Source organism: Furipterus horrens, unplaced genomic scaffold (assembly GCF_987537825.1).
Source record: "Furipterus horrens unplaced genomic scaffold, mFurHor1.1.pri manual_scaffold_3, whole genome shotgun sequence".
NCBI classification, from domain to species: domain Eukaryota; kingdom Metazoa; phylum Chordata; class Mammalia; order Chiroptera; family Furipteridae; genus Furipterus; species Furipterus horrens.
In genome coordinates this window covers 206373115-206394225 of record NW_028327173.1, presented here as the reverse complement: position 1 = coordinate 206394225, position 21111 = coordinate 206373115, and the positions used below count along the sequence as shown (strand labels likewise).

Sequence of the window (21111 nt, the reverse complement as noted above, 5' to 3'; positions counted from 1 at the left end):
GAGGTCGGTCTGTCTGTCTGATGCAAATGAAGCACCAAACAGATGTTCAGTAAATCAATGCTGATGAGATGTATCAAATCCTGTTAAGATAAGTAGAGTGACCCCCCACCCCCACCCCCCAGGTGAAATACTGTCCCGGAAATCTATACTCTCATCAGCTATCTTTGCTAGTCATCTGCACGTCACGCCCGTAGGAAGAACTACACAAGCATGACGTCTTTGAGGGAGAGGAGACCCAGTGTTTTTCCTTATCATCCTGAGGGTGGTGACTGGAGTTGTCAACGACGGGGAAGGAAAGCAGGTGGTTACGGGCTGCACCTGCGTGTCCCTGACCTCTCTGCTGTTATATAGGCAGAGCAACAAACAGAAGCGATCAGAAAAATGTCTTCAGATTGTTTAGCCTTACGGCACACCATTAGAAAAAAGCCCTCACAGTCATTGAAAAGTCATACCTTAAAAAAAAAATGTAAGATGCCTCCTTCCACTCCATACTGGAGCCCAGCAGCAACCACGTAAGTCGCGAATTTTTTGACCTGTTAGGTAAAACACAGGGAAAAAGTTAAGTGTGATATTATTAACCATGTTGCACCAGATTATTTTAGTGGTTAGAAGTGAGCACTTTGGCCCGGGCTGGTGCGGCTCAGTGGGTTGAGTGCCGGCCTGTGAACTGAATGGTCGCCGGTTCGATTCCCAGTCAGGGCACCTGCCTGGTTTGCCTGTTGGATCCCCAGTTGGGGGCATGTGAGAGGCAACTGTTTTTCTTTCCCACACGGATGTTTCTCTCCCTCTCTGTCTCCTTTCCTTCCCCTCTCTCTCAAAATAAATAACTAATTTTTTTTTTGTTTTTAATGAGCACTTTAGGGAGCCTCATGACCTCTCTCAGGCTACGAAGGCATTGTTTAAGATAGAAATAGTATCCTTTGCAGGAGATAACAGATGCCACTCCGCACTGTTCAGGAATGCCTCTGACTACTATTAGAGCTTAATTATCACTTTTGATTAAATGAAAGCCTGAGTTTATTATTGGTGAAGACTTACTACCTCTCAGTACTGTGTTGGTCACCTAGGGAGAAAGGGAGGTATAAAAATTAGTCCTTCACGATGATCTTTACTTACCTAGTAGGGGAGGGGGACATACCTAAAACCACGGAGTTCGGTAGTAAACCTTAATACAAGAATTTTAATCGCCATGGAATATTTATTTCCTCCGGGAGGCGAGATTTAGGCCCCAGGAGCACTTACCTCAATATTTAACCATTTTTAAAAGTCATCTTGGTACTAGCAGCCGCACTGTGGGGGAAATGGGCTTTTCTCCATGTTGAAAAGCTTAAGGCAAAGATAACACTTAGGGATACCTGGGCACTGATTCTTCTTATTTTAATGCCCTCCTTCCTAATAATCCAATAGCCATGTGGTTTTAATGATAGTGAGTTTTAAAATGTGGAGAGACTTGCGTAATATGTTGGTGCGATTCTTTCTGGGTGGCTGACGTGAGGTCCAAGTATAAATGGCGCAAGGACCGCCAGAGGTCCGTTAGGCTGCATTAAATATTTGATTCGCAGGCCAGTACAGGTCGTCCCACTACAGATCAGATTTTCTTCTCCCTGGCTAATTACATTGGGAAAAAAATGTTTTTAAAGATTTTATTTATTTATTTTGAGCAAGAGAGGAAAGGGACAGAGAGAGAGAGAGAAACATCAATAGGTTGCCTCTCACGTGCCCCCAACTGGGTATCTGGCCTGCAACCCAGGCCTGTGTCCTGACTGGGGATCGAACCTGTGACTTAGGTTTGCAGGACGACGCCCAGCCCACTGAGCCACACCAGCCAGGGCTAAATTGTGAACTTATCGGAGCCTCTAATGTATTGGGGCTGGTTGAAAGGGCAGGTGACAACCAGGTGTCACTGGTGTCTCAAGGTTGGGGGGCAGTCTTGTGGGACGCAGTCCATAATCTGTGGGATTTGACTCCATCTCTGCATCGATGGTGTCAGAACTGGGTAGAATGGTAGGACACCCAGCTGGTGTATGATAATTGCATGGTAGTGTGGGAAAAACCGCCTCTCCCCCACACAGTTTGGAGTTGGGTCTAGAACCTTTATCAGGAAGACGAAGAGTTCCCCTCTTTTGCTCCAGGTAATGCAGTAGATTAAAAAAAAAAAAAAAACCTAAAGCTTTTGCTATGTGGACCAAAAAGGGGTTCTATAGAAAGGAACCTCATAGGGTGACCTGATCATAAATTCCTAGTGAACAGGTTGTGGTAGGTAGTCACGCCCTGGGAATATGACCTTTTTAGTAAAAAGTTTATCTTTGTCTGAAGCCAGCCCTGTCCATTGTTTCTGTGCATCTAGGTTAACACACCTTTGCAATAAGGGGACAGAGTTCAGGCTTCTTTTATGTCGACGGAAGGGTAAAAGGAAGGGGCAAGACGTAGCTGACCTCTGAAGACCCCTGGGTGCCATCAGGGGTCCGAGGAAGACTGGGCTGGTTGATGCGAGTCTGGTTCCTACAAATCCCTGGTAAACGACACATGCGTCCCTTATCTCCGCAGGCCAAGCAGAATTCCCCTACGTGTCAGCGTGCCTATACGCAGGACTGAGCAGAGGCTGTTAGCCTGCAGGCCCTGGGGACAGGGCAGGCTGGAGCACGATGCAGTCAGGGACGCCGAGTGTTTCACTTTGTTATACTATAAACACCTAGAAATGCCAAATAAAATGCCACTAGTATCTTCTCTGTATGGCGGCACTCTCAAGAATATAAGAGATATCCCCAGGGGCCAAAAACAGACATGAGAACAAAGTGTGCTGAGCACTGACAGTGTGGCAGCCTGGGAAGTCGCTGGTTTCTTAATTTATAAGTGTGAATTAAAAAAAAGAAAAATCCCCACTTGAGGATATGTTTGGTGATGACAGAGAGGGGGAGAGAGAGAGAGAGAGAGAGAGGGAGGGAGGGAGTGGCAACAAGCAGTTGCCTCTCATACACACCCTGACCGGGAATCAAACCCACAACCCATGTATGTGCCTGGACGGGGGATCGAACCCACAAACTTTTGGTTGTGGATGAAAAGTGGCCACATAGTAAATCTGACAAGCTCAGGAGAGACCCTCATGATGGCCTTGCAAACTCAGAGACCTAAAGGAACCACACAGGATGGTCTGAAATTAAAAACTTTTTAACTAAAAGCATGTCATGGAGGGCAGTCATATCCTAGGCTAGAATCTTCCCGGACCAAAGTCAATCTTTACCTTAATTGGGCCTTGTTTATTGTCCTTTTGCACGTAAGATAACACAGGTCGGAATGTCAGCTTTCCTTTGTCAGGTCACCTCAAAGCACGGGTACCTCACTGGGGAACCACAAATCCCCTGTTGTTATTGCTATCATGTTAATTATTGGCTGTTAACTGCTCTGCACCCACCCATGTAAAAGAAGCCTGTGTCCATCATTTTACTTTTTACCCAATCCCAGAGGCCCCCCCACCCCCCACCCCGACCCTGGGCTTTCTGGCACCCCCCTAATCTATAACCAATGGATTTCACGGAATCCCCTGGAGGCTTCTTTTTTGACTGTAAAGTATAAAACTGCCATTTTCTGGAGCATTTTCTCAATCTGTTGAGGTTTTGCTTCCAGCAAGTCTCATCAGTTCGGCTCAAGTAAACTCATAAAAATTGTTAACGGGTTTGGACGTTTCTTACGACACGGTGCCCAGGCTGCTGGTCCGACCAGCGGAGCCACCCAGGCAGGGCTAAGTGGGGATTTTTAAATCCACGAGGGCAGAGGACACAAAGCGCTGGATCTGGTGAGGTTAGGAGCTGGGCCGCCCTAAGGAAGGGCTTATCCACCATAGGGCGGAGTCAAGAACAGCAACAACAAAAAACCCACCCTGGTCAGAGGGAGGAGGAGATGAGGAAACACATCCAACCCAGCCAAGGGTTTGGAAGGAATTCTGAACTGGGCCAAGTACTTCTCAAGGGTTCGTCTTTCAAATTTAAAACACCGGCTTAATCGAGGATCCCAGAGCCAAGAAATTAACACAGCAAGCGCTTTAGGCAGAGAAACACCTTGGGCCCTTGACAGAGGCAAATACAAACCCCACCCCCCTTCCTGTCCTTCAAACCCCTCCACCACCACCAAAGGGGACACCAGCCAGGGCAAAGGTGGTAACAGACGAGACGGAGGAGAGGACGCCATGGACTGTCCAGCCATTTAAACTGTGGGGCAGAGTCTCAGGGTGAATGAAAGTCTCGTTTTGGCACATCAGTATAAGACCTTCCCCAAACTCCCAGCCTTTCAAACCCCTCACACCTGCCCCTGCTGGTGTGGCTCAGTGGCTTGATCGCTGTTCTGCAAACCAAAGGGTTGCTGTTTCGATTCCTGGTCAGGCCCCTGCCTGGGTTGCCTGCCAGGTCCCCAGCTGGGGGCACGTGAGAGGCAACGGATTGATGTATCTCTCACACATCGATGTTTCTCTCTTTCTCCTTCCCTTCCCCTTTCTCTAAAAATAAATGAATAAAATCTTTTTTAAAAAGTTTATTTTAAAATATTCCAAATACTATCAGCGTGACTCATTTAAAGACACGTTTGGTGTTAGGCACATCGAAACTCTGTAGGCAACTTGTATAATTACTAGGGCTTCTCTTTGATTCAAAATACTAAGTCAGCCCACCTTCTTGTGTCTGTAACAGAAATACAAACGTGATCGCTGCAGGTGTAGCCACACCACATCTGTTTTGTCCCTGCCTGTGAGGTCAGCTCCTAGCCACAGTGCCTGGGTCATAGCAGGATCCAGACAGCTGGGCATTAAAGTAATGGATTAAACTTAATTCCAAGGTTCTACCTACCTGACGAGAAACAAGGTCAACTGAGATGACCAACTTGGCCAGATCAACCTTACTTCTCTGAGCAATCGTTCAGAAGAGAGTGGTTAAGAAAGCCGGGGATAAAGATAATAGATTTTTAAAATAAAATGTTGATTCTATTCTTTAGAGCATGGGACAAATTTAATGCTTTTGTAACAAAAGATATTAAGATTATGCTCTGTCTATTTCGGATTATCATTCACATCGGTTACTTCTGTGTGTGATCATGTGCTCTCAGTGAACTGCATCAGCGATTCAGCAATCACGGATCTTCTCCTACACAAAGCCTCCTGGCCTTCACGGTCAGGAACAGGACGGACCACCACTCGTTCAGCAATTACCCACGGGCATGGAGGGGACTGTGCCCTATTGCTGCAGCACCTGAGGCGTTTTGTCTGTCCCTTTGCTTGTCTGTCCTAGAGGCTGCACCCCTCCTTCAAACTGACTCAGCCCCTCCACCTGGAGGACTTGGATGCTTCTCCCAACTCCCTTCCTTGGAGGCTTGCTTTTAACTAGGATTCCTTTGCCAGTCATCCCACCTGGAAAGAATCAGACCAAAGGACAGAGGAGCCTCAGTCCTCACTCAGGTGGAGGTGCCTCCCAGGACAAATTGTAAACTTAGATGCTTGCACATGGTGAGCAAGCTCTGTTACTAAAGAGACAACTGTGTTAATACCAGTATTTCAGTATGACTTAAAATAAATTCCAAAATACAAAAAACCATCATGGATTTTCTATTTGGGGGCCATGTCCGATGTGTAATAAAATAATACAGCGATAGGATGTGGAACTGGGAGAAATTTAGACCGTCTCTCTTGCCCCTTTATTTTATTTAGTTATTTTAACCTGAGAAGTTCAATAACTTGGCTAAGGTCATAAGTTAATGGATAGAAGAATGGATATACATTCTAATCCCACGTCGTTTCCTTCAAGTATTTTACACTCACAGTGTTTGTATTGTAAAAGTTAAAAAAAAGGAGTGGGGGGGGGGGCAATTTGAACTTGAGGACAAAGTACCTCGTGTAATATCCCCTGAGACCACTAGGGGTCGCCTTAGAACTATTTATACCACTGAGGCCGGCCTTCAGCCAGTGGGGAAAACGTGGTGGGTGGTGGATGGAACCTCTAGCGGTTTTGGGGTTCTGTGTAAGTTCCACGTAAGTTCAATGAGGGTGGCAGTAATAGCACTTAGTTCACAGGATTTTGAGGATTTTATACGAGATCCACGAGAATTATGTGAGGTACCATAAGTGAAAGACTTAGCCCAGTGCCTAGCAAAGATTTACAAGCCCTCAGTTTTAGCTGTTATTCCTTATTCATCACCAGGACATTCCAGTCACCTATTTTGATAAAATACAAAAGAAATAAAATAATTTCATAATATATATGTATATATAGAATGAATTTTGCTGCAACAGAAGGCTAATAAGCTACTATTATTGTTTACACGAACTTCTCAGCTATCAGTAGGTCTCCATGATCAGTGACCTGGATGGTTCAAGATCAGCTAACTCCATTGAATGATGGAGTTTTGGAGTCGGAAACAAAACAAAACCAAACCAAACCCGCAGACTGACGGATCTAGGTTGGAATCACAGCTCCACCACTGGACACCACTTACCCACAGGGTCCACATCCATGACGTGGGGACAACTCTGTACGTCTGCAATACCCTTGTTGTGAGGAGAAGGTCAGACAAGGCCAGGAAGTGCTCAGAGTGGTGCCCAGTAAATGCTACTTAGGTGACCCTGAGCGTGTTACTGAACCTCTGGAAACCTCTGCCTCCTTACTCATAAGACGAGGTGAATATGCACTTTTCAGAGTTACGAGAAACAAATGAGATAGGTTCTGGAAAAAGAAAAAATGGGCCTCCCTCCTCCACCCCCATTTTAAACTCTGAGTTGTTGGCTTTTCCTGGGCTGAGTAACTCTTCGGTAGGTAAGCGCTTGAGTTCTGCTGGAGACCCAATGCAAGGCCTGCAACTTAGTGGGCTGGGCCAGAAGCTGGGCCTGGAGCTAAGGACGGCGCACCTTGGGTGAGCCTGAAGCTCAGAAATCTGTGAGTGTAAGGATGAGGAAACCATACCCAGAGACGTTCAAGGCATCGAGAGGGGTTTGTAAAGCGGGCGGAACTGTCCTGACCACGGGCACTGCGCGCTGCCTTGGGAAAGACCTCTTACCCGGGACGCTCTACCACTGCAGACTTACGTTTTTTCCAAGTTTGAGAACCATTTTTTCAGCATTTATGTGGTCCAGAAAATGAGGGTGGTGTCTTCTCCTTCGATAGTCCTCTTCAGTAAATGGAACCTCAGAATCATCCTGTGAAAGAAAAAAGCCAAACCTGATGTGTTCAGGCTACAAGAAACAGCCCAGAGATGCGAGCGTGGCTGTGTTCCTTTAAGCCAGCAGTTCTCAACCCTCCTAAGGCCGCGACCCTTCAATGCAGTCCCTCATGTTGTGGGGACCCCCAACCATAAAATTATTTTTGTTGGTACTTCACAACTGTCATTTTGCTACTGTTATGAATCATAATGTAAATATCTGATATGCAGGATGTATTTTCATTGTTACAAACTGAACATAATTAAAGCATAGTGATGAATCACAAAAGCAATAGGTAATTATATATGTGTTTTCCGATGGTCTTCGGCGACCCCTATGAAAGGGTCGTTCGACCCCCAAACGGGTCGCGACCCACAGGTTGAGAACTGCTGCTTTAAGCTCAAATAAAGTAGTTCTAAAAACTACTGCTTGTTTTATAGTGATTTAATTTTCTTGAACATGTTTTAGCTTGCCACATTTTATCATTTAAACTTAATCTAAACACAATTTAAAAAATTAAATGTCTTTTCTTTTGTAGAGACGGTGCCAGGTCGTCCCCGTGACTCTATCAAGCCATTAAAGAACGCATTTGTTAATAGATCTTGCCGTGTATGGGGTTTTGCTTGGATCTGAGTTGCGACTTTTTTTCTCTTTTCTACCCTGCCACTTGTCCTCGAATCCACCCCAGGGGAATAAGAGCCTGCCACGGGCAAATGTCTGCCTCAGGCTTTAAAACCTGCTTTCATCAGATAGATGGAATATCGGTTTGCCCCGAGACTAGGGAGGAAAAACGGGCGCACTTCCTGGCAGCGCACTGAGCTGCCGGTCGCCCTCGGTCTCTCCAGGACCCAGCCACGGAGGGAGCATCCGAAACAACTAAATTAAAATGTACCGGGGACTCCAAGGGAGACATGAGTCCCATGGTGCCTCGGGGGCCTGTTTCTTCCGCCTCTCTGATTAATTTCGCGTAAGCCTTTGCACCCCGATGCTCTGGGCTGGTTGTTGAACGTAGACCAACGTGAGGGGATTGAAAGGTTCCTTGCTGAGCACTATATTTTAAAACCCTACTCCAAGTAGGACCCCTACATCTGGATGGATTTGGGGAAACCACTGTGTAAACATTTGTCAGAACTCAGAGAACTAGACAGTAAGAAGGGCTAACTGTACTGCATGTAATTTGCACCTTAATAACCCTGACTTAAAATCATCCTGAGCCATTAGGGAAACGCAAATTAAAACCACAGTGAGAGGATGGGGCCGTGCCAGGACGCAGGAGCTACCGCAGGTGCCCTCTCCCCATATTTTGGGGAGGGAAGCCCCTCTTCTCCATTCTCAGCCCATTTAGCTTAGGGCGCTGATCACCCCTTCCTCTGGAAGTGGATCTCTGATCCCAGGTCTGGCCAATCAGGGTGCTGCACTCCCTGGAACACAGTGACCTATTCAAAGTTAGGCCTGCGACCTAAGACCTGGACAAGCAGCATAGTGCCGTTCTGGGATGGGACAGTGCAAAAGCAGAAAAGAGAACGGAAGCTCCGGGGATATATGCCTGGGAGCGCCTCGGGGCCAGGAGGAGGGGAAGGTTTACCTGAGCATGAAGCCCACTCAGAGGTGCAAAGGGCAACGGAGGAAAGAAAGAGAGTGGGCGAGCTCTGAGGACACAGTGGAAGCCTCTAGATGCAGCTGGGCCTGAAGTCCGTTACTGGACTTCCCAGTCGTGTGAGTCATTAAGTTCTGATTTCGCTAAAGTCAGTATGAGTCGGTTTATAACTGGGGACAATCCATCAGGCCAGTCGAGTGACCGATGACCTTTAGGTAGCGGACACTGGACTGGACACACTGAGAGGGGCGGAACCATAACAGGAATGAAATGCCGGGCCTGCTCATGGAGATGATAGCAACCAAATGCAGCAGGTGCGTGACATTGACAAGGAAAGAGCATGACACCTCGTCCCTGCCCTCAGGACTTCCTGGTCCACCAGGGGAGAGAGACTCGAACAAACTCATGTTGCCTGACACAAGAAATGTGATCATTGCCTGACTATTTTTTTGTCATAAGGAAGGTATTCCCTTGAGGCTGACATGTGCATGCCTCCCATGTTAACGTCTCTGAAACGAAATGTGTCTCGTAACCAACTGCTTATTACAGCTGTAGTCAGCGAGGAAGCATTGACACTGTCCTTGATGGTCCCCTGGGTGACCTTGACAATGACTGTTCGTGTTGTTGTCCCTTCCAACTCATTTAGGTCCTACACGTGTTGCTCCCATTGCCTTTTTAAAGGTCTTTGAAACGATTTGCTGGGATTCAGCACCGAAGTCAAAGCTAGTTCCCAGGCACAAAGGTCTGGAACAGCAGGTGTTAAGTCTGACGTTGGTCGGGAATGATGCTAAGTCCACATTTTCAGGCAAAGTAATAACCACGTGCTTCACAGAAAAGGGAAGTGCCCACCGCCGGGGACATGGCTCAGGTCTGATACCGAGTTGCGTGGAGACAGAACACAGGTGTGATTGAGAGAAGCTGAGCTCTGAATACAAAGCAGTTTGGGGGTTTACCATAACCCCTGTATTTTGCTTCTATTTTCCTTTTAATGCATGCACAGGAAAACAGAGGACCAAAATATAGGCCTGAATAAGTGTAAAAGAGAGCTCTCTCATTGCATTTAAAATAAAAAGTATAAGGATAAGCAGGCAGTGCAGCCCCTGAGAACTGAGTGAGCCTGGAATCAGTGAGCTCCACTGAGTGCTTATGATGAGATCAGGCTCAGGAGTGTCAGAATACTGGATTCGCTGCAGAAAGTTCTCTCTGCACAGACTACAAGGAACAAGCTCACGGCCCTACTTACAGGGTTCAGGGGTTTGGATCGCGCCCAAGTCATCACCGTGGAAACTAAAATAAACACCTTGCGATTCTCAAAGTGGCTGGCTTCCTCATTCAGTGCTGCGGAGGCAAAAAGCGAGCAGTTACTTGAATCCACACAGAATGTGTTTTCGAAACCACGTGTACCGTTAGCGGGACTTGGAGGTACTCCTTTTCCCTGGAGCAGTTTGACACCAGGGTGGTGCCCCCTCTGACGTCTCGCTGTCCCTCCACCCCCATCCCTGTTAGTGGCATCTCCCTCCCGCCGCCTGACCTCTTCTGCGCCCGGCTGAACTCCTCAGCTCTGCACCTGCTTCAGGCCTGCAGCTGTGCGCTTGCCCGTTTGTGGGCCAGGGATGGTAATGACCATGGCGGATGCAGATGGGCATGGTTCGTGGGCATTCTTGAACTCCTACTGTTATGAGATAGGCCCTGATATAATCTCTGTTTTACAGTTAAGGGGCCTGAAGTACAGTTTGCCCAGGATCGTGGAGGAAGCGGTGGGGCGGAGAGCCCAGTCCAGGCAGCCTGGTGGCCAGGCCCATCCTCTCCCCGCTGTGCTGTAGGACCAGCTGCATGGGGGAGTGGGGCAGGAGGCCTCAGCCAGGTTAGGGATGGGGGCTGTGGGCACCCCAAAGCAAAAGGTAGGGCCCTCTGAGAACTCACACAAAGCAGCCTGAGTAGCCTACGCCATTGTGGAAGGAGGTAATTCGGGTGTGCCCACCCTTCCCACTCTCCTAGGTTGGGGAGCACAGCCACGCCCAGGAGCTGTGGGTGGTGTGTGTGTGGGGCTCGGTAAGGCACGAATGCTCAGTTAGGAACAACGTGCAGAATTGGAACGTAGGACGGGGACGACCAGAAGTGAGAGCGTGTAATTTCCAGAGGGTCTTCCCTTCCCAGGAGGCTCAGCCGCACGTCTAAGCATCGACGCTCCTTGAATACTTTTGACGTGTGATTCCACTAAAATATTTTTTTGTGACGTATAAAATTCCAGAACAAAAAATATAAAGTGAGGTCTGATTAAATCGTCAGAGGCTCCAAGTGACACAGTTAGCCGTGGTACATTTTTAGTCTCATGAGCGGATTCCTTAAACCACAAGCCAGACAATGAAATGCCCACGTCCTAAAGCTGATACATGCGTGGATTCCAACTGGAAGGTGGGAGAGTATCATTAAGTCTAAGAGCACTAGGTCCACACGTGAATCCCAACTCAAATGTTAATTTTAGCTTCTGTCTTTATTCTATTGACAAAGACGGCCTCTAGGATTTAATCATGCCTTTCCTCCTTTCCGCCTGTGGTGTTTCCGATTGGCCTAGTTTGTGAATGTTGGCACATTTAGCGGCCCTCTAACTGGGTTATCTTCTTTATTTATAATTTTAATGGGTCAAAATGATCTGCCCGCTCGCTTGCGGACAAGCACATGTTATCCACATACGCAAACGCTTTCCCTCATTTCTAATCCTTTCTTCCCTTCTCCTATGTTATTTTACCTTCCTTTGATAGTACCGGAAAGGCAGGATAGAAGAATTGTTTTATATTAACACATGCTAAAATATTTACTACAACACAATTAAGAAGTGATGCATATCCACTGCAAAACCAAAACTAAACAACACCCACCCCCGCCAATCTGCCTTGACTGGTGTGGCTCAGTGGTCTGAGTGCCGGTTTGATCCCCAGCCAGGGCACGTGCCTGGGTTGCAGGCCGGGTCCCCCGTTGTGGGGTGCGCAAGAGGCAACCATTTCATGCGTCTGTCACACATCGATGTTTCTCTCCCTCTCTTCCTCCCTTCCCCTCTCTCTAAAAATAAATAAACTAAAAAAACAAAAAAACAAAAAACAAAAACCCCAACAGCCAGCAAATCTAAGAACGTGCTTCAGGTAAAATGCCCAAGTCTCCATCGTCCCACCAACCCCATGCCGCCCAGGTGACCCTGATGACAGACCAAGGGCCTCTCACTATGATGCAGCTAAAACTTTTCCACCCAACAGAGAGGCGATGTTTTCTTAATTATATAAAGCTCTGTATTAGAATGAAGAAGGAAGCAGTGAGGCACACGCTACATTTTAGGGTTCAAGAAAGGAAATGCATTTATCCAAGCCTGAGAACCAATTACATTCCCTTGAGAGGACCTGGGAGGTGGGGACTATGGGAGTCTAAAGGTCATTCGTCACAGTAGGAAGGCAGTGGCTAACGTCTGAAATTCACACTCAAAGGACATCAGTCCAGGCGTGTTTATGTATTAAAAGGAACGAGTGGGTTACATGAGGTTCCTCTGGGGAGTGGAAATGGGACGGAAAGAAAAGGCAGGGAATAGTTGCTTTTTATTCTAAGCCCTGCTATGCTTTTTAATTTTCAAAACATGTCCAGGTTTTATTTCAGAATAAAAAGTATTTAAAGGCTTAAGAAAACTGCAAGTGTACTTTATACAGAAAAATCAACTTTCAAAAGCCTGGCCCAAAAGAAGAACTCAATAAGCATTAGCTCTGATTATGATTTCAGGCAGTGTGATTATTTCAGAAGGTGCAATTATCCATCATCTGTAAATATTTGCAAAGGGACAAAATGCACAGAGCAGGCTTTAAAAAAAATCTCTGTTGCCAAAGATGACACAATGTTCATGTTTTTGATTTGTAGTTTATTGAATGAAATTCAGGCCCAAAGTTACACATGAGAAATCAACCACACTAAGCGCCCCAGGAATCCCATACACCCACACCCTACTTTTCATCGTACTTTTTCATCACGATTTCCCTGAATAGGTATAGTCATTCCTGAGGCTCTATTCCATTTCTTTAATTTAAGCCAAAATACGGCTTTGCTGTTGATATTATTCAGGAGCTGGCAAAAGTACAGCCTGCTTTGCAAATATATTTTTATTGGAACCAGACCGTTCATTGGCATCTTGTCTGTGGCCATGTTCTGGCTCTAATGGCAGAGCGGCTTGCTTGAAAAGCCAAAAACATTTACTATCTGGTCCTCCACAGAAAAAGTTTGCTGACGCCCAGTCTGAACTGCCTAACACAAAGGTAACGCAATGTAAAAACTATTGAAAAGCAAGGTGCCCTGTTCTTTTGGTTTTTTTCTGGCTTAGTCTATAGTAAGGTCTCAGATAAGCTGATACACTTTCTTCTTAGCTGCTGACTTAATGAGGAGATAAATTATAAGGCACCAAATTTCTAAACATCACTTCGTTTTCTCAGACCAGAGGTCCTTAGAGTTCACCACATTTTTCAAAGCATTGGAAAATGACAAGTATTTCCCACAGCGCCCCCTGACCCTTGCTGCCCGGGAACATTTGTTGGATTGAATCCTCATAGTTAGACATAAGTCCTCTCCCCTTAAGGTCACATGCCTCCTATGATAACCCTCTTGTGAACATGCTATTCTCTATCCTGCGTTGCAGTTTCTCAGGTGCACCTTAGCTCTCTTGTAGGCCTCCAGGTGCTGGGGGGGGGGGGGGGTATAATCTTTTTCTTATTTGTCTTTGTTTCTGCCCAGCATATTCAACCACACCTCCGTAAGCAGTGCCTGCAGAACGAATGAAGGTCAAATTTTGGAAGTTAATGTTTCATTTCTTTTAATGATTAAAAATATTCTATTCTATTCAAATATTCTATTCTATTCTATTCAAAGAATAGAATATTTTGTTAAAATAATTAAACCAGGAGGCCCATTAGCCTGGGGTGGTTCTGATACCTTTGCAGCCAAACTTAAAGCGAAATGTTAAGTCAACCAATCATAAACAGCCCGCTAGTCTTTTCCAAATGAGGTCACTGCTTAAGCTATAGGCAATCAAACCACTTCTTTGCTTTGCTCCCGGCTTTTCTCTATAAAAGCCTTTCCCATAGCTCCTATCGATGGAGTACTCCTAACCACTCCCTGCTTGGCGCTACCTAATTTGAATAGATTTTTTGCTCAAATAAACTCTTAAAATTTTCAATGTGTTTCTGTTTATCCTTTTTTAAATCCTCACCTGACATGCTTATTGATTTCAGAGAGAGGGGAAGGGAAGAAGAGAGAGGGAGAGAAACACCGATGTGAGAAAGAAACATTGATTAGTTGCCTCTCATGTGTGTCCCCAGAAGGACCGAACCTGCAACCTAGGCAGGTGCTCTGAATGGGAATCAAATCGGTGACCTTTCGCTTTACAGAACGATGCTCCAACCCACTGAGCCACACTGGCCAGGGCCCTGTTTATCTTTTAACACTATGCCCAGCCATATCCATCAGCCTGATTTCAATTTGTGTTTTAGGGTATGTGTCAGATCATTGCTCCTCATGGTCCTAATTTGCTGAGCGTTCATTAGCTGACTTTCAGGTAAAGTAAATTATATAAAAGTGGTGTCCCCGGAGATAAGAGGGTCACCTCACTGACCAGAGACTGCCCAGATGGCTTCCTCCACTTGCTGTGGGTTCTCAGTGATGTTATAAATAATCACATCACATTCCAGCAGGTGCATGAGAAGTTCTTCTCGAGAGATGGCCTGAAAAGAGAATTGATGGGCATTTGTTCAAGAAGCTAACAAAGCATCCTTAATATTTAGACAGAATGACAATTTTCAAATTAGAGATGCTGCGGGGAGTCCCACAGAAAACATTTGCAGAAGGATTTCTGTTTAAAATGAAATTTTGGCTCTCCTCTGTGTATAGTTTTCAAATAACAAAGAAGTTTATGAAAATAGCTAGGAAAAGATGACTAAAAAAAATTGCATGATGATCTTAGGTGTGCTGTTTACATCCCAGTTCAGAAGGGAAGAATTAGAACACACTGGGAAAAACTTTGGGAGGCATTTAAAACTCACTCAAACTCTCTGCAAGATTATTTGAGTCTTGAGTCACTCAGAGCTGCTGATAGGTGATTTATGGGGATTGTTTTGGAATCTTCGAGATGGAATCAATCTGCTCTCCTTCTAGGTGGAAGGTATCTTATTACAGTTGGCTGTTGGGAATATTTTTAAAAATACAGAAACTTTTAATGGTGAAACATAAAATTCTTACGTTAAACAGAAATAACTGTGGTGGCCGTGGTGTTTAACTAGCTATCCCTCACTGCGCGGATGCCAGCACGTTTCCCAGTGGAGCAATATCGTGGGTGGGGACTAAGATAACCACACAAGGACTGTGCACTTTCCAGACCAGCACATGCCTGTGTCCCGAGGATCAGATACTCCCCACAGGCCCTTGAGCAGGTGCATTTAAACAGAGCCTTGCAGGTCACACTTGGTCTCTTACCACAATCGGTTGGAGAACCAAGGAGAAGTGGATGCCTTTTTTAATCCTAGAGGACTACCTTGGCCAGGTGACTGCGTCCATGTCAAGTTCAACAGCATGGGTTGCTGATTTCTCCAGCTTGTCCCCTACATTCTTTTGTAGCCGGCTGTATTTGTTCCCCAGGACGGCTGTAACTAAGTGTCACAAGCTGAGTGGTTTGAACAACGGAAATGTACGTCTCACAGTTCTGGAGCCTAAAAGTCCCAAGAACAAGGTGTCAGCAGGGCTGGTTCCTTCTGAGTGAGGGACAGTCTGCTCCGTGTCTCTCCCCTAGCTTCTGGGGGTTCACTGGCCGTCTTTAGGGTTCCGTGGCTTGTTGACACACATCCAACTCTCTGCCTTCATCTTCACATGACCTTCTCCCTGGGTGATGTCTGAGTCCAAATTTTCCCTTTTTATGAGGATACTGGTCATATTGGATTAGGGGTCCACCCTAATGACCTCCTTTTAACTTGATTTCTTCTGTACAGACCCTAGCTCCAAACAAGGCCACATTCTGAGCTAGTGGGAGTTAGGACTTCAACATATCTTTTTTTGGGGGGGGGGGCAGGGGATGCAATTCAACCCATAATACCAACCATGCGATGCCTTCTCTGGACTAAACATGCAGGAGGGAAGACTGATCCAAATGTTGGTTTTTACGTTGTCAAAGGCATGACAATGGGAGAGGACGCGGCTCTCCCGGGGCCCCTGGGACTGACCTGGACTCGGGAACGACCCAGGGAAGAAAGGAAGAAAGAACACAGGGAGCGCGAAGACCTGCGTTCCAGACGCGGTCCAAGAGAAAGAAGATGAAGGCCCTGTGACCCCCGCCTGCTAAAGCACCCGAGGGAGGTCCAGAGGCGAACGCGCGGGTCTGCTCCATCACAGCCTGACTGACGTCGGAGGAACCAGACGCGTTGTCAGGAGAACAACTGTCCTGACCACATGCTGAGTGACCACATTGGGGCATCATTCGTCCACCCGACAAATATCTGTGGGCCCTGTTTCCGACCCTGAGGCCAGAGGCCAGAATGAGTTATATAAGATTGCTGGCGCTAGGGAGCTGTGTGTGTGTGTGTGTGTGTGTGTGTGTGTGTGTGTGTGTGTGTGTGTGTGTGTGTGTGTGTGTGTGTGTGTGTGTGTGTGTGTGTGTGTGTGTGTGTTGTTGGGAAAACTTTTAGCAAATAATTACAGGCGATACTGTAGACAAGGTCACAGCTAAGCACACAGGAAGCCCTGGTACAAATCAGATAAAGGCAACCCGCTCTTGGTGGAGAAGTGATAAAGAAGCACCCACGCTAGGGCATCCTGGAGCCAGCAGAAGAGCTTGCTTTCCAGTCCCTGCTCCTGCCCTTAGCCGGGCCCCCCTGTGCGTGCGGCCACACACGGCAGCCTCCACGGTGGGAGGCGCATCACAGAGGCGTGGTGTGCCGGAGACCGCGTGGGCCTGGAGGGGCAGGTGCTTGTGGCTCACAGGACTTGACATCTGAGCCGGGTCAGAAGGGGGAACTTGAGCTCGCGCGGCAGACCCTGGGACGCTCAGGGCAGGGGTAGCTGGTGTGCTGAGCCAGAGAGAGGCGCCTCGCACAGCCCCAGCAGCCGAAAGCGCTCCACCCTGACTCCCTCTCAGCGCTCACCAGCCTTACCTCTCCCCCTCGGCTATGCTGTGCCGCTGCTTCCCGTGTCAAAGGAGCGTGTTGCCATGGGTTCCCCTGGGCTGGCGTTCCTTGCTGCCTTACCTGCCTGGAAAGCGCTACCCAGTCCTAGAGGCCCAGCCTCGGTCACAGCTTCTCCAGGGGACCCCGGCCTCCCAAAAGGAGGGCCATCAGCAGGACTCCGTGCTGCTGGAGGCGCCAGGGTCTGCCGACCACAGGGGCCCAGGGGCCTCCGTCTGTGTGGGTTGGAGGGGTTTGAAGCTCTGTTTGGCTGCAGAGAAGACCGAGAACTCAGCAACTGCCCTTTCCAGAGTGCTCTGGACGCTGCTCTGTGTGCGCCCCTGTCGTTCCGTCTGCTGCGCCACTGCGGAACCGACGGTCCCTATCACAGAGTCGCGGTCAGGCTGTGAGCACTGTGTGCACCTGCGGAGCCTTTGGAAACTCAACACACATGCACTGATTCAGGTTCAGGTGCAAATGGTGAGAGATGATGGGGATCTGAACTAAGGCAAATGGCTGTGGGAAAGGAGGTGCCCCTTACAGAGCTGGTAAAGAGATGGGGTTGAGGACCCCATGACCAAGAGGGTCTTGGAGGCAGGAGGGGCAAAGAGCCCACACAGCTTTCGGCTATGGTGGGGGCAAGTGCATGATAAATCATATAAAGGATACTGGTGGTTGTCTGCAAACCTGCACTTCCTCTTTCTCTTTTCCAGCAGGACCCCAATTTTGTTCAGATACTCCCCTTCTGAGCCTGTGGACACTAGCTCCATCCTCCAGCTGAAGGGATGGGCCTTACTGATCTCAGGGCAGGTGGCTGGCTCCAGAATGGACGTGTGACTCGATTCAAGACAGTGAGGTTGCTGGGGATGAGGTTGGGGGGCTGCTGGGAGGTCCGGCCTCCTTTCCCTGAGACCTCCTGGAAGTTCTCTTCTTCCAGTGTTGCTGTGTATGAACTAAGGCCCTGGACTGCTGCAGCCTAGCTGATGGTTTGATCATGCAGTCACCTCAGAGGAAGGCGGAGCCCAGGAACGGGCAAGAAAAAGGAGCTGTAGCCCCTGGATCATACCAGCCCTGAAGCTGGTGCTTGCTTGAGACCACCAGCCCAGGTAAGCTGATGGATTTCCTTATTTATTAAGCCAGTTTCCACTGCCCTTTTTTCTAGTACCTATAGCCCAAACTGATATGGAGAGCAAGGTCCTTAATAAAACTTAAGAGTACAAAGAACAGAGTGCATCTGTAGGGGAGCATAATTTTAATTTCGGGTATAGTAATCTAGAAGTGACTGCAGGACATCCGGGAGAGTGGGCTGGAAGACAGATGGATTTGTGGGTCAAAGGATTGGAGACAGATCTGAAGGGCATTGGTTTGTATGGGGCAGCTGAAGCCATAGGTCTGGGTAAGATTTAGAAAGGATAACTATTATGAAAAAGGAGGGAGCTCTGGGGAAGACATTTATTTTATTTTTAAAAATTTATTTAGTTTTAGAGAAGGGGAAGGGAGGGAGAAAGAGAGGGAGAGAAACATTGATGTGAGAGAGATACGTCTGTTGGTTGCCTCTCGTACGTGCCACGACCAGGGACCAAAACCGCGATTTAGGCATGTGCCCTGACCGGGAGTTAAACCGGCAACCTTTCACTTTGCGAGATGATGTCCCCCTGCGTCACCCGGGTCAGGGAGAAAACTGCATTAAAGGCTGGAAAGGAGGAAAGGAGCCAGTGAAAGAGCCCAAGGAGGAGCACTGAGATGCGTCCGGGGAGTCAGGGCGGCAGCTGCAGAAGGAGGAAGGAGTTTCTCCTGGGAAGCCGGCTACGATAGGCCGTGGGAACTCAGGGCTCGTGGTGATATTGGCCAGGGCATGTCCTCTGAAGTGGTGGGGACACAGCCTGCTGGTGCTGGATGGATCGGGGACTGGGGTGTGCCAGAGGGAGACCTGCAGATGTGGTTGGGCCCTCTCTGAAGTTCATTAGTGGCAGGGGCCGGGGTGGAGAAAGAGGCAGTCCATCCATCACCAGGGAGGACACGTTCAGTGTGTCTTTCAGTGGGAAAGACTTGAGCATATGTACCAGTGGGAAGAGAGAAGCTGGTGGTGAGTGAAAAACCAGAACAGCGTGGAAGGGGTAAGTGATGAAGACAGTTCCCAAAGACAGTAGGAAGGGACTCATTCATCCGTTTCACAAATACTTACTGAGGGCCGCTCTCTGCTAGTGGCTGTGCCACATGCTCAAGATGTATGGATCAGCAGGAGAATAAATAAGACACAGTCTCCACCCTCAGGAAGCTGATAGTTATAGTCCGTGAGACCCACAATTGATAGATAATAACAATGAAGTGTGAAAAGTGTTATGACCTATGCAGGCAAAGAATGCTTTGGTTGTACAAGAAAAGGGCTCAGAATCCAAACTGGGAGTGGGGAAGAAGTAAAAATGATGGAAGGCTTCCTGGAGGAGATGACATCCTGAGTTAAATCTGGAAGAATAAATAGGGCTGGTTGGGGAGGGAAGAGGAAAGTCCGTTCCAGGATATAATGTGTGCAAAGCTGTGTGGTAGGGTCTCGAGTGTATCAGGCAGGGTGATAGGAGGAGTTAGCCTGGGAAGGACACCCCTCTTGGAGGTACTGAAATGTCTCAGGATGAGGACTGTGTAGAATTTGCCATATGGAGGCGTCCGCGTTTCTTTGCTATACAAAGGCACGTTATTCCTGAGTGGCCTATTACCAAAGATTTCCTGTTGACAGGTAGTGCCCCCCATGGCCCAGAGTTAAGTTGGGGTAAGGCAGGGCAGAACAAATTTCAAATTAGATTCATACTTTCCAAGAATATCTAATTTCAATTCTTTCAAGTAGCGACAATGGTGTTATTATCCTTTAAAGGACAAAGACCGGTTCCCACTTTGTCCTCACCTTCCCTGGCTCCACACATTTGCAGAAGAGAGGGAAGGAGACGCCAAGAGTACAGCAGCCCCTCTCTGTATCGCGGTTCACTTATCACAGTCTCGCTGTATTGCGGGATTTTTAAAAAATATTATATTTAATTATTTATCACGGATTTTTCGCCATATCAGAGGATTTTGCGGTACTGTATACATATGTTGTTAAAGTGACGTAGGTTTAAGAGTGTAGAATATGTTTAAGAACATAAGTAGTGTTTATAAACGTGTGGGAAAGGTTAATAAAGGAGTGGGAACAATTTATAAGTGTGTGGGAAGGGTTTATAAAGCCTTAAATATATATAAATACTAAAATAAAGGTAAGGTTCCCACTTCGCGGATTTTCACCTATCACGGCGGCATCTAGAACGTCACACCCGTGATAAGTGAGGGATCACTGTAAAGCCATATTGTGAGGGGGTTGGCAGGGGGGCTGGGGGGTGGCGGTGACTCCTCCCTCCAGCTGCCCTCGGGAGAGACCTGGGACTTACGGAGTACGTCTCCAGGGCGAAGTCGGGCGGAGGCGTCCCGGGGGCAGACAGCGAGCCCACGATCTGGAACGTGCCTTCCTTCAGTTTGGATGAGGAAGCTTCCGGCAGAGCGGATTTACTTTCATCTTCCTCTTCTTCTTCTTCTGTAATTTCTTCAAGGGAAGCCCCGACTACGCAGTTAGATAGGAACTGCAAGACAGGAGACATTTCTCCAATACAACTAAGAACAGCTTGGAGCAGGGGCCGGCAATGAAGGGGGCTCTAACAACCCGCCTTTAGTTAGGGCCGGCTAGAGGTGCCGTCCGTGGAGATAAAATACATTCTTTAGGGCAGCGGTTCTCAACCTGTGGGTCGGGACCCCTTTGGGGGTCAAACGACCCTTTCACAGGGGTCGCCGAAGACCATCGGAAAACACATATATAATTACATATTATTTTGTGATTAATCACTATGCTTTAGTTATGGTTGGGGGTCACCACAACATGGGGAACTGTCCTAAAGGGTCGCGGCATTAGGAAGGTTGAGAACCACTGCTTAGAATGAGCGTCACCATGCAGAGCGCAAGGATAACTTAGCCTGTTTGCACCTCTGGAAAGTCCTTCCTGGACTTCTTAACAGAATGACGAGAAATTCCTTCCTTCTGTTCACGCAATCATTCCCCTTCCCTTTCTCAGAAAACCCCTTTACCTTCACTGCCCTAATCTGAACACTGTTTGGCTTTCTCCCCGAATCGGAGTCTCCTGAAGAGCCACT

General features: G+C 47.6%; 1 protein-coding gene across 2 annotated transcripts in view; it reads right to left on the bottom strand.

Annotated features, from left to right (window-relative positions):
* The window catches only part of AK7 (adenylate kinase 7), a 55427-nt gene that overhangs the window by 31252 nt on the left and 3064 nt on the right, over positions 1–21111 (bottom strand). For both annotated transcript variants that reach the window (XM_090271369.1, XM_090271370.1), the window contains exons 2-6: positions 20359–20547; positions 14410–14518; positions 10015–10109; positions 7061–7171; positions 453–533 (exon numbers count right to left, since the gene is read on the bottom strand). In XM_090271369.1, coding sequence (XP_090127495.1) covers positions 453–533; positions 7061–7171; positions 10015–10109; positions 14410–14518; positions 20359–20547 — 585 coding nt within the window. The remainder of the gene's footprint in view (positions 1–452; positions 534–7060; positions 7172–10014; positions 10110–14409; positions 14519–20358; positions 20548–21111) is intronic.